At 42.6% G+C, this 12353-nt stretch overlaps 1 protein-coding gene across 4 annotated transcripts in view; it reads left to right on the top strand.

The window, feature by feature from the left end:
* The window catches only part of SEPTIN7 (septin 7), a 220265-nt gene that overhangs the window by 137957 nt on the left and 69955 nt on the right, over positions 1 to 12353 (top strand). For all 4 annotated transcript variants that reach the window (XM_075827030.1, XM_075827029.1, XM_075827031.1 and 1 more), the window contains one exon: positions 3261 to 3395. In XM_075827030.1, coding sequence (XP_075683145.1) covers positions 3261 to 3395 — 135 coding nt within the window. The remainder of the gene's footprint in view (positions 1 to 3260; positions 3396 to 12353) is intronic.

Raw genomic sequence — 12353 nt, 5'->3', positions numbered from 1 at the left:
AACACAATCACCCTTTTTCCCTTATGAAGTCCTTTTATTATTGAAAAAAATAAATAAACCGAACATATTTGGTATAGCCGCTACCGTAATGGCCAGAACTATAAAAACATGACGTTTTTCCACGCGGTGAACGGCGTGAAACAAAAACGTAAAAAACAATGCCAGAATTTCTGGTTTTTGGTCATTTGCCCTACAAAAATTGAAATAAAAAGTGATCAAAAAGTCACATGTATCCAAAAATGGTACCTACAAAAAGTATAGCTCGTCTCGCAAAAAACAAGCCATCATACAGCTCTGTCGACGAAACAAAAAAATTTAAGTTATGGTTCTCACAACATGGCGACAGAAAAAATACATTCTTTTTCCAAAAGTAATTTTATTGTGCTAAAAGCTGTAAAACATAAAAAAGTGCTATAAATTTGATATCTCCGGAATCGTGCTGACCCGCAGAGTAAAGTTAATATGTAATATTAACGGTATATAATAAAAACTAAACATGCCAGAATTTTTTGGTCACCTTGCCTCTCAAAAAAAGGATAAGTCGCTTGTATCCCAAAATGGTACCAATAATAACTACAGCTCATCCTGCAAAAAACAGCCCTCATACCACTACGTCTATGAAAAAATAAAATTAGTTAGAGGCTATGTCACCATATTATAAGTGGCCTTTCTTCTACATAATGAGATCGGCACTGTAATGTAGATCTTCTTTGACGGAGTTATGACCGATTTTCGATTTATGCTAATGACTTTCTTAATAGACAACTGGGCGTGTTTTACTTTTTGACCAAGTGGGCGTTGTGGAGAGAAGTGTATGACGCTGACCAATCAGCGTCATACACTTCTCTCCATTCATTTACTCTGCACATAGTGATCTTACTAGATCACTATGTACACACACACACACACACACACACACACACACACACACGCGCACACGTTACTGAAGCGTCTTGAGAGTTAATAGACATCACCTCCAGCCAGGACGGGATGTCTATTCACAATCCAGAAACTTCGGTAACATTTGTGTGGGATTTACAGCACAGCAAGCGTAATCTCGCCGTAAGCTGTCATTTACAGCGTAAACTCGCGTGATTACGCTTGCTGTGATGTAAATCCCACACAAATGTTACCGAAGTGTCTGGATTGTGAATAGACATCCCGTCCTGGCTGGAGGTTGTCTATTAACTCTCAAGACACTTCAGTGATGTTAGTGTGTGTATGTGGCTGCACATAGTAATGTAGTAAGATCACTATGTGCAGAGTAAATGAATGAAGAGAAGTGTATGACGCTGATTGGTCAGTGTTATACACTTCTCTCCACAACACCCACTTGGTCAAAAAGTAAAACACGCCCAGTTGTCTATTAAGAAAGTCATTAGCATAAAGCGAAAATGGGTCACAACTCCGTCAAAAATGATAGTTTTTCTAAATAAAAAAACACTGTTGTAATCTACATTACAGCGACGATCACATTATGTAGAAGATAGGGCATTTATAATGTGGTGACAGAGTATCTTTAAGGCTCCATTAAGTCTGGAAATAAAAAAAAAATATGCAGTTATGCAGGCCCGAGGGGAACATGTCTTCTTCTGTATAAATTTGGTATCGCCGGAATAGGACTGACCCGCATAAAAAAGTTAACGTGTAATTTATAACGCATGGTGAACGCTGTATACATTTTTTTTTTTTTTTTAAAACGATGCCAGAATTGCTGTTTTTTGGTCAGCTTGCCTCCCAGAAAATAGGATAAAAAAAAATGATCAAGAAGTCACATGTACCCCAAAATGGTACCAATAATAACTACAGCTCATCCCGCAAAAAAACAGCCCTCATACCACTAGGTCTGTGAAATAATAAAATGAGTTAAGGCTTCAATAAGTCAGGAAATAAATTTTGGCGTTTTTCACAATTAAATACTGAATGTATCGAGGACATTTTAACAGTAACACAAAGTCCAATGTGTCACGAGCAAACAATCTCAGAATCGCTTGGCTAGGTTAAAGCGTTCCGAAGCTATTGCCACATAAAGTGAAACATGTCAGATTTGGAAAATGAGGCTCTGTCAGGAAGGTCAAGTGGCCAAAGAGGGAAGGGGTTAAAAGAAAAAAATGCTGGAAATAGATCACTCTGTGTAATGAATTTATATAAGTTTCAATTTTTGAATGAAATCACTGAAATAAATAAACTTTTTGATATTCTAATTTATTGAGAAGGACTAGTATGTGTGTGTTTGGTTCATTACAATCATGGTATGTCCTTCTTAGGCTTCATTCACATGATGTTAAAAAAAAAATGGCCTTTAAAAATTGATCAACTGTAAAGTTTTTCATGGTCGTTTTGCATCAGTGTGTGTCCAAATTTTCATCCATTTCCAATCCGTCTTTTCATTCTTAATGGCCGTTTTCCTCCGTTTGCCATCCGTTTTTCATGGCCGTTAAAGAACAGAAAATGGATTTCGTTTGTTTTTTTTTTTTTTTTTGTCCAAACCTCCTGAAAACAGTAGATGGTGCCGCAGTGCCCATGTAGATTGTGGCCCACCCCCTTGTAGATAGTGACATTGGAGCTCCCTCTATGAGAGGAATCCCCAGCGAGAGCATTGCCGATGCTCTGGCCGGTGATTTTGCTCCAGGAGGAGTCCCGGATGTCACTGACAATATATGGACTGAAGTCAGGGTCGTCTTCTGGAGCGGAATCCCTTCCAGAGTGTTGCCGGGGATTCTGCTCATAGAGGGGGCCCCCAATGGCGCTATCTAAAGGTGGTGGGTGTAGCGCAATCTACAGGGGAGGGGAGGTGTCTGGACTTTCCTAAGACAGGAGTATCTGGCCAGAGAGCTTGCGATTCTCTGGCCGGGGACTCCATACTTGAAAGCCCTGACATCAATGTCCATATATACATGGTGATGTCCAGGGCTGCCCTGGGCTCCACACTTAAAGTAGCACTGTGCTCTGAGAGTTCTCTTGGCCAGGATCCGTTTTTAACTACCGTCACAAGGATGGACTCCTGAAAAAAGTCAGTTAAAAAGTGAATCATTGAGTTCTATGGAGGCTGTCGGGCCATGAAAATGGCCAAAATAGTACATGTCCCATTTTTTTGACGGCCAGTATTCACGGGCTATAAAAACAAACAAACGGCCATGTGATTATAGCTGGAGAACTTTTGTTCTTAAAAAAAACTTTTCCCTTTTGTGTGAATGTAGCCTTAATCTGTCATTTGGCAAAGACATTTAATACTGTGACATTTTTCTTTGTCTCTACAGTTGGCAGCCGGTTATTGACTACATTGACAGTAAATTTGAAGACTACCTTAATGCAGAATCACGTGTCAACAGACGTCAGATGCCAGACAACCGTGTGCAATGCTGCTTATACTTCATTGCTCCTTCAGGCCACGGGTTAGTTTATTTTCCTGATCTTATTTATGTGTAAACTTATGTTCATAGGAGTTTGTTGTAGCTTTTATTATATATTTTCTCTGCAGTCATAAGTCAGTTTGGCTGTTGAACTTCACGGGATAAGTATACTGTCAGCCAATGTTGTAGCTTGCTGTCAGATTTCTTCACGTCCGTATTTCTTCATTCTCAATTGAAAATGCCTAAATGTTTGAAATTGCCAGAAACATTACTGGAGAAACTGGACACTGTCTAGGTATTTTTTAAAGGTTTAGTTATCCAGATCCTATAGGGTACATACAATCACAGCAGTTAGACGTTTTTGCTTCTGTGGTCCGCAGGATCAACCTGTTTTCGATCACATATGTAGCGTCCATGGCCGCAGGCCGTCGGGTTTACTCACCTTCCAACGCCCGCAGCCATGGATCAGTGAGCGCTGGCTCGCATCACCTTTCTAGGAGACGCCAGCGCTCACTTCCACTCCAGTCTGCTATGTCCCGTAGGGTGCGCGCAAACGCTCGTGCCCGGTCTTAAAGGGCCAGCACGCACATGTGAAACCATCATCATCATCTACACATGATTCCTGGACTATAAGAAGGGCCCTGCCTTTCTGATCCTTGCCTGAGCATTGTTCGTGTATCCCAAGTCTGTCTTGCAAATGGTCCCTGAGTTTTTTTCCGTTCCAGTTGTTACCCGTGCCCTGTTACCTGTATCCCGTGCTGTGTTCTTGTTTCTGAGTCTCTTAGTGTTGGAGTCGTGCCCTACCACGTCCGCTGTCGTTTGCCACGTCCGCTGCAACCTGCTGCACCTACCTCCGAATGGTCTACCATTGCCCGATCCGATTATATTTATCACGGTGCCGTTGACACCACTACGGGTCGGAGCTCTTCACTCGGAGCAGATCGCCTTCCTTGTACTACCCAAAGCTATCAATCCTATCCTGCGGAGTCTGCCATGGCTTCGCCTACACGCCCCGGTTCTTTACTGGAGTTTCGGAAAAATTCTTCAATGGGGTCCCAGATGCCATAGCCATTGCCTGTAACAAGCTTGTTCTGTTATGCCCCCTCTGCCTCAGTCACTCTCCGATCTACCATCTCAGTATGCCAGTTTTGCGGATGTCTTCCGCAAGCGAGAGGCTGAGACGTTGCCTCCACATCGGAATTATGACTGTCCCATTGAACTGGTTCCAAATGCTTCTCTTCCTCTCTCCTTGCCATAGACTTGATCCATGTCATCCTATATCAAGGAGAATTTGGAGAGGGGTTTTATACGAAAATCTTCCTCCCCGGCCGGGTTCTTCTTTGTTAAGAAGAGAGACGGATCTCTTCGACCCTGCATTGACTAACGTGGTCTCAACCAGATCACGGTCAAGAACAAATACCCGTTGCCACTTATATCCAGGCTGTTTGACCGTATACGAGGAGCCAGAATTTTTTCAAAATTAGACTTGCATGGGGCTTATAATTTGATTCAAATCCGTCAAGGGGACGCGTGGAAGATGGCGTTCAATATCAGAGATGGGCACTACGAATACCTGGTGATCACCTTCGGACTGTGTAACGCTCCCGCAGTCTTTCAGGAATTCGTCAATGATATTTTCAGAGATCTCCTCTTCTCTGTGTTGTAGTCTATCTCGATGATATTTTGATTTTCTACTGCGACTAAGGGAGAATCGCTTATATGCCAAGTTGGAGAAGTGCGTCTTTGAAAATAAGTCTTTGCCCTTCCTGGGCTACATCATCTCGGATCAAGGTCTCAAGATGGAACCTGAGAATCTAAAGTCCGTCCTGGAATGGCCACATTCTCAAGTCCTGAGGGCCATACAGCGTTTCCTGGGATTCGCCAATTTCTACCGGCAGTTTATTCCGAACTTTTCTTCTCTGACGGCTCCCATCTCTACCCTTACCAAGAAGGGTGTGAACGCCAAGGTGTGGACTCCAGAGGCAGAGTCCGCATTTATTATCCTCAAGAAATCCTTTACTTCAGCCTCGATCCTCCATCATCCAGACGTATCTCGGCAGTTTACATTGGAGGTGGACGCTTCTTCTGTTGGTGCAGGTGCACTTCTGTTCCAGAGGAGCTTCAAAGGAAAAGCAGTAGTATGTGGCTATTACTCGAGACTTTTTTTTCTTCTGCAGAGCGCAATTACTCTATTGGGGATCGGGAGCTACTGGCCATCAAATTGGCGTGGAGACATCTTCTAGAGGGTGCAGCTCACCCCATCTTGATCTACACCGACCACAAGTACCTTACCTATCTCCAGTCTGCTCAACGACTAAATCCTCGTCAAGCCAGGTGGCCGCTGTTCTTCACCCGTTTCCAATTCGTGCTCCACTACCTTCCCGCTGACAAGAATGTGATGGCCGATGCCCTGTCCTGGTCATTTGAGATGGATGACACGGTGGAGCCCCTTCAAAGTATCATAGACCCGTCCTGCATTGTCACTGCCAACCCTTTGCAAGTTAGAGACATCCATCCAGGGAGGACTTTTGTTTGGTTGGCAGACAGGAGAAGAATTCTCTGCTGGGGACACAGCTTTAAACTGGCTGGGCACACTGGTGTTCGTAAGACCCAGGACCTGATTGCTCGTCTCTTCTGGTGGCCCACACTACTTTGTCTCTTCCTGCACGGTGTATGCTTCTAAGTAGGTTACTCACTGCCGGCCTGCTCCAACCTCTGCCTGTACCCAATGTCCCCTGGCAGCACATTGCGATGGACTTTGTCACAGACCTTCCTCCCTCAGCAGGATGCAACACTGTCTGGATGGTGGTGGACCGGTTCTCGAAGATGGCACATGTTATCCAACTGTACGGCCTACCTTCTGCTCCCTGACTGGCGAGTCTCTTCATTCAGCACATCTTCCGCATGGCTTGCCCCTTCACATTGTGTCCGATCAGGAGGTTGAATTTACCTCAAAGTTCTGGAGAGCCCTCTGTAAACTCCTGAATGTGAGATTGGACTTTTCCTCGTCCTATCACCTCCAGTCCAATGGGCAAATCGAAAGGATCAATCAGATCATGGATAATTCTCTCCGCCACTTTATTTCCTTGCAGCATGATAACTGGGTACAGGTTCTTCCATGGGCCGAGTTCTCGTATAACAACCACACAAGCGAGTCCACCACTTCCACTCAGTTTTACATTGTGTACAGTCAACATCCTAGGGTCCCTCTTCCTGTGTCGACTACATCTCCGGTACCCGCTGCTGACTCTGCATTTGGGGACTTTCTGCAAATCTGGCAGCCGATCGCATGAAGCGAAAAGCGGATACAAAGAGAAGAGAGCCGTCTCGGTATCTTCCAGGTACCAAAGTCTGGCTATCCTCACGGAACATTTGTTTTGAAGGTGCTTTCATACAAGTTTGCTCCCAGGTTCCTTGGTCTTTTTGAGATTCTGCCACAGATAAATCCTGTCTCCTATAAGCTGCGGTTGCCTCCTACCCTCAGAATCCCCAACTCCTTTCATGTGTCCCTCCTGAAACCAGTAGTCCTGAACTGCTACAGTAAGACTTCTAGTTCCACAGTTGCTCCCAGCGGTTCTTCTGATGTGTTTGAGGTGAGTGAGATCGTGGACGGCAAAGCGTAGGAGGAAGGACTTACTATTTGGTGGACAGGAGAGGGTTTGGTCCTGGAAGCCGGAAGAGAACCTCAGTGCCCCTGCTGTCCTTAAGAAATTTCCCTCTCGCTCTGGTCCCAAGAAGATGGGGCATACTGTAGCGTCCATGGCCGCGGGCCGTCGGGTTTACTCACCTCCGGACGCCATGGATCAGTGAGCTCTGGCTCGCATTTCCTTCCCAGGAGACGCCATTGCTCACATCTGCTCCGGTCCACTTTGTTCCGTAGGGCTCGTGCCCAGTCTTAAAGGGCTCATGTGTGAAACCACCATCATCTACACATGATTCCTGGACTTTAAGAAGGGCCCTGCCCTTCTGATCCTTGCCTGAGCGTTGTTAGTGTATCCCAAGTCTGTCTTGCAAATGGTTCCCATTCCTGTATCCCGTGCTGTGTTCTAATTTCTGAGCCTCTTAGTGTTGGAGTCCAGTGTCGTTTGGCGCAACCTGCTGCACCTACCTCCATTCGTGCTGAATCCACAGCCACTGTCTGGACTAGTTCAGGTACCCGTGTGTTACGAACTGCTATAGACTTTTGTTTAGACTGTGATTAGGCCAGCTGCCTCTCCGCTATGGCGGAGCGGCCTAGTGGGTCCACATACCCTGTGATTGTGACAACATCTAAGTTCATGAATCTGGATGTGATCATTAACAGGTGGGTCCTGCGTCTCCGAGACACACAGAACCAGCGCTCACCGAAGCAGTCTGCCCTGCAGATCTGACGGATTTGATGTAAACGGTAAGATACAGCTTCTATGTATACAAGATACAAAGAAGCTGTATCTCAAAAATCTTTTCTTAGAACTTTACCGTGTGCCATTCCTGTAATTCCTCCTAGAAATTTATAAATAAATTCACAACTGGGTGTTATCATTTGAGGGTATGTCTCCACACAGGCTGAAAATGTCCAATCCGTACCGAAGGACGTAAATTTTGCAAATACATGTAATTAATTATTAAGTGTCTAGAAAATATTAACCCCTTTCCGCTTTTGCCACTTTTGACCTTCCTGACAGAGCCCCATTTTTCAAATCTGACATGTTTCACTTTATGTGGTAATAACTTCGGAATGCTTTTACCTATTCAAGCGATTCTGAGATTTTCTCGTGACACATTGGACTTTGTTACTGTTAAAATTTGTTCGGTACATTTAGGATTTAATTGTGAAAAACACCAATTTAGTGAAAGAAATTTCTAAATTTAAATAGATCTGCTGTAAGACAGGCAGTTATACCACACAAAATTGTTGCTAATTAACATCCCCCATATGTCTACTTTAGTTTGTAATTGTTTTTTGAACATCCTTTTATTTTTCTAGGACGTTACAACGCTAAGAACTTTAGCAGCAAATTCTCCCATTTTCAAGAACATTTCAAAAGGCTATTTTTTCAACGACCAGTTCACTTGTGAAGTGGCTTTTAGGGCCTTATATAGTAGAAACACCCAAAAGTCACCCCATTTTAAAAACTTCACCCCTCAAAGTATTGAAAACCGCATTTAGAACGTTTCTTAACCCTTTAGACGTTTCACAGGAATTAAAGCACTGTAGAGGTGAAATTTACAAATTTCCTTTTTTTTTTATTTATTTATTTTTTTGCAGAAATTCACTTTTTATCAATTTTTTTTGTAACACAAAATTTTACCAGAGAAACGCAACTCAATATTTATTGCCCAGGTTCTGCAGTTTTAGGAAATATCCCACATGTGGCCCTAGTGTGCTTATGGACTGAAACACCGGCCTCAGAAGCATAGGAGCCTGGAGGATTTTGGGCCTCCTTTTAATAGAATAAATTTTAGGCACCATGTCCGGTTTGAAGGGCTTTTGAGGTGCCAAAACAGTGGAAATCCCCCAAAAGTGACCCTATTTGTAAAACTACACACCTCAAGGAAATTCTCTAGGGGTATAGTGAGCATTTTGACCCTACAAGTTTATTGCAGAAATTATTGAAAGAAGGCCGTGAAAATGATCTACGTTCTTTCAAAGAAAACGTATGCTTAGCTAATTTTTTTCTCACTTCCACATGGACTAAGGGAGAAAAAGCACCACAACATTTGTAAAGCAATTTCTCCCGAGTAATTTTTGTAGCTCAAATTTAGCAGGAACGGTTTGGGAGGCCACGTCACATTTGCAAAGCCCCTGAGGGACCAAAACAGTGAAAACGCCCAAAAAGTGACTCCATTTCTAAAAACTACTCCCCTTGATGAATTAATCTAGGGGTGTAGTGAGCATTTTGACCCCACAGGTGTTTCCTAAATTTTTTTGAATTGGGCAGTGAAAATAAAAACAATCCTTTTTTCCAATAAGACTTTGCTTTAGCTAAAAAAAATAAGAGAAAAAGCACCCCAACATTTGTAAAACAATTTCTCCCGAGTATGGCAATACCCCATATGTGGTCATAAACTGCTGTTTGGGCACAAGGCAGGGCTCAGAAGGGAAGGAGCGCCGTTTTGGAGTGCATATTTTATGTAGCATTATTTTTGCTATGTAGCATTTGCAAAGCCTCTCTGGGACCAAAACAGTTGAAACCCCCCAGAAGTGACCCCATTTTGGAAACCACACCCCTCAAGGTAATCACCTAGGGGTGTAGGTGGTTTGCAGAAATTAGTGTGCACTCTATGTTAGAGTGAAAAAGGGGTTTTTCCATAGCCATGCTAATATGTGGTTCCCAGCTTGTGCCACCATAACAAGACGGCTCTATAAATTATTATGCTATGTTTCCCGGTTTTAGTATCACCCTACATGGGGCACTAATCTTTTGCCTGGACATTCGACAGGGCTCAGGATTGAAAGGGTACCGTGCAAAGTTGAGGCCTAATTTGGCGACTTGCAGGGCTCTGATGTGAAATAATAAAAGAAACCCCAGACAAGTGACACCATTTTGGAAACATTACCCCTCAAGGCATTTATTAAGGGGTGTAGTCAGCATTTTCACCCCACAGGTCTTTTGCATAAATCATTGCGCTGCAGATGGTGCAAAGTAAAAGGTTACATTTTTCCCTAGATATGCCATTTCAGTGGCAAATATGTCATGCCAAGCTTATGCCTCTGGAGACACACACCCCAAAAATTGTTAAAGGGTTCTCCCGGCTATGGCGATGCCATATATGTGGAAGTAAACAGCTGTTTGGGCACACTGTAGGGCTCAGAAGGGAGGGAGCGCCATTTGGCTTTTATAGCGTACATTTTGCTTGGTAGTTTTGTTTGGAGTTTTACTAGTATTTTAATTTATAATGTGGGGGGTACATGTAAGCTGGGCAGAGTACATTAGGGGCATAGTCAGGTGGTATAATAATGTGGTAAAAAAAAAAACAATAAACATCCATAGATGTGTGTTATGCTGTGAAGCAATCCTTTATGCACAGGCCGGTGTCGCACTGATAAATGAAGTCCATCCTTATCCGCCTTTTTGTCCACACTCCGCACCTTTGCAGTTGTCCTGGCATAATGTGGGCACCCTCGCTTCCAGCAGATATCTTTGGGCCCTACCGTTCTTGGTTCCCTTATTTTAGGGCCTCAATAAATCGCCTCTTGAAACAGAAAAAATGTTCCCCTCGGGCCTGCACAACCGCATATTTTTATTTCCTGACTTATTGGAGCCTTAACTCATTTTATTTTTTCACAGACCTAGTGGTATGAGGGCTGTTTTTTTGCGGGATGTTCTGTAGTTATTATTGGTACCATTTTGGGGTACATGTGACTTCTTGATCATTTTTTTATCCTATTTTTTGGGAGGCAAGGTGACCAAAAACAGCAATTCTGGCATAGTTTTTAAAAAAAAAATTATACAGCGTTCACCATGCGTTATGAAATTACATGTTCACTTTTTTCTGCGGGGCAGTCCTATTCCGGCAATACCAAATTTATAGCGCTTTTTTTATGTGTTACATCTTTTTGCACAATAAATTGACTTTTGTAAAAATTTATTTTTTCTGTCGCCATGTTGTGCGAACCATAACGTTTAAATTTTTTTGTCGACGGAGCTGTATGAGGGCTTGTGTTTTGCGAGACGAGCTATAGTTTTTATAGGTACCATTTTTGGATACACGCAACTTTTTGATCCCTTTTTTTATTTCAATTTTTGTAGGGCAAAGTGACCAAAAAACAGAAATACTAGCATTGTTTTTTAAGTTTCTTTTTTACGCCGTTCACCGCGTGGAATAAATAACATAATTTTTTTATAGTTTAGGCTTTTACGGACGCGGCGATACCGAATATGTATGGTTTATTTTTATTTTTTTCAATAATAAAGGACTTTATGAGGGAAAAAGGGCGTTTGTGTTTTAATTTATTACTTGAACTATGTTGACGTCACACATTTTACCTACATTTATGTATACGGTAGGCAGTGACTGATGCCTCATAGTGGCATCCATCACCAGGCTGTAATGGTACATGTTAAACTAATACGTTAAGAAGTGGGGTCTGTGTAAACTTTACTGTAACATCTGGGTGCACTAAAGTTGTTAAATGAATCCAGCTTTAGAGTTTAAATTATAAATTTCTAAGGGAACTTACTTTTGCTTATTTTACATCATACTCCATAACAAAACAGAATACAGTAAATTAGCAGCCGCAGCAAGGTACAACTTGAAGGAAATTTGCAGCTTTTAAAAAAAATAAATTCAGTTTCAACCGACATAAAGATATGTTAAAACATTAATTGGTTTAGAATCTAGATGAAGGCATACCTCCAATTATAAAACAACTTTCCATAAATCAATAGTACAAGTGAATAATTTATAAACGCCTTTCTCCATTTATCAGACCCCCCCCCCTGTTTCCCTCTGTTTTCTTAACTGTTACTTACTGACGCACTTCGAACTCACAGAGGCTTCACTGATAGATCAGGTTACGGCTGCCCATAGTGCTCTATGGAGAGGGAAGGGGGAAAAGAAAACAGGATATATTGAAAGTATGTGTTTTTATGTCGGTCAAAATGCAGTTTTCGCTGTGATTTTTGGGAAAAACAATTCTTGGCCACGATGTAAAAACCCAGCTGATCGTTCTTATATACACCACATACGGACAAGATCCGTTATACAGCAGTAATGAGCATTGTACAACACTTACTAGAAGCATCATGGAGGAGAATATACCGCAGTCAGGAGAGACAGTAACATTTAGCAGGAAGCTACAGCACATCTGTACCTTTTTATCTTACTCTTCAGCTACCTCCTGCTCCCCCTCCTCTCTTCATAGACTTGTATTGGCAGCTTGAAACCTGATCTCTCAGTGAAGCTTAGCAACCGTATCCGAGAAAACAGAGGGGGGGGGATGAGCCTAAGTGTAATGCCTCTTTCTTCAAATTTATTTTTTACATTCGCTTGGCGCTATACGAATCTTATTATGAT

The sequence above is a fragment of the Rhinoderma darwinii genome, chromosome 5 (assembly GCF_050947455.1).
Source record: "Rhinoderma darwinii isolate aRhiDar2 chromosome 5, aRhiDar2.hap1, whole genome shotgun sequence".
NCBI lineage: Eukaryota > Metazoa > Chordata > Amphibia > Anura > Rhinodermatidae > Rhinoderma > Rhinoderma darwinii.
The sequence above is the reverse complement of the archived record's forward strand: the minus strand, read 5'-3'. Positions and strand labels throughout refer to the sequence as shown.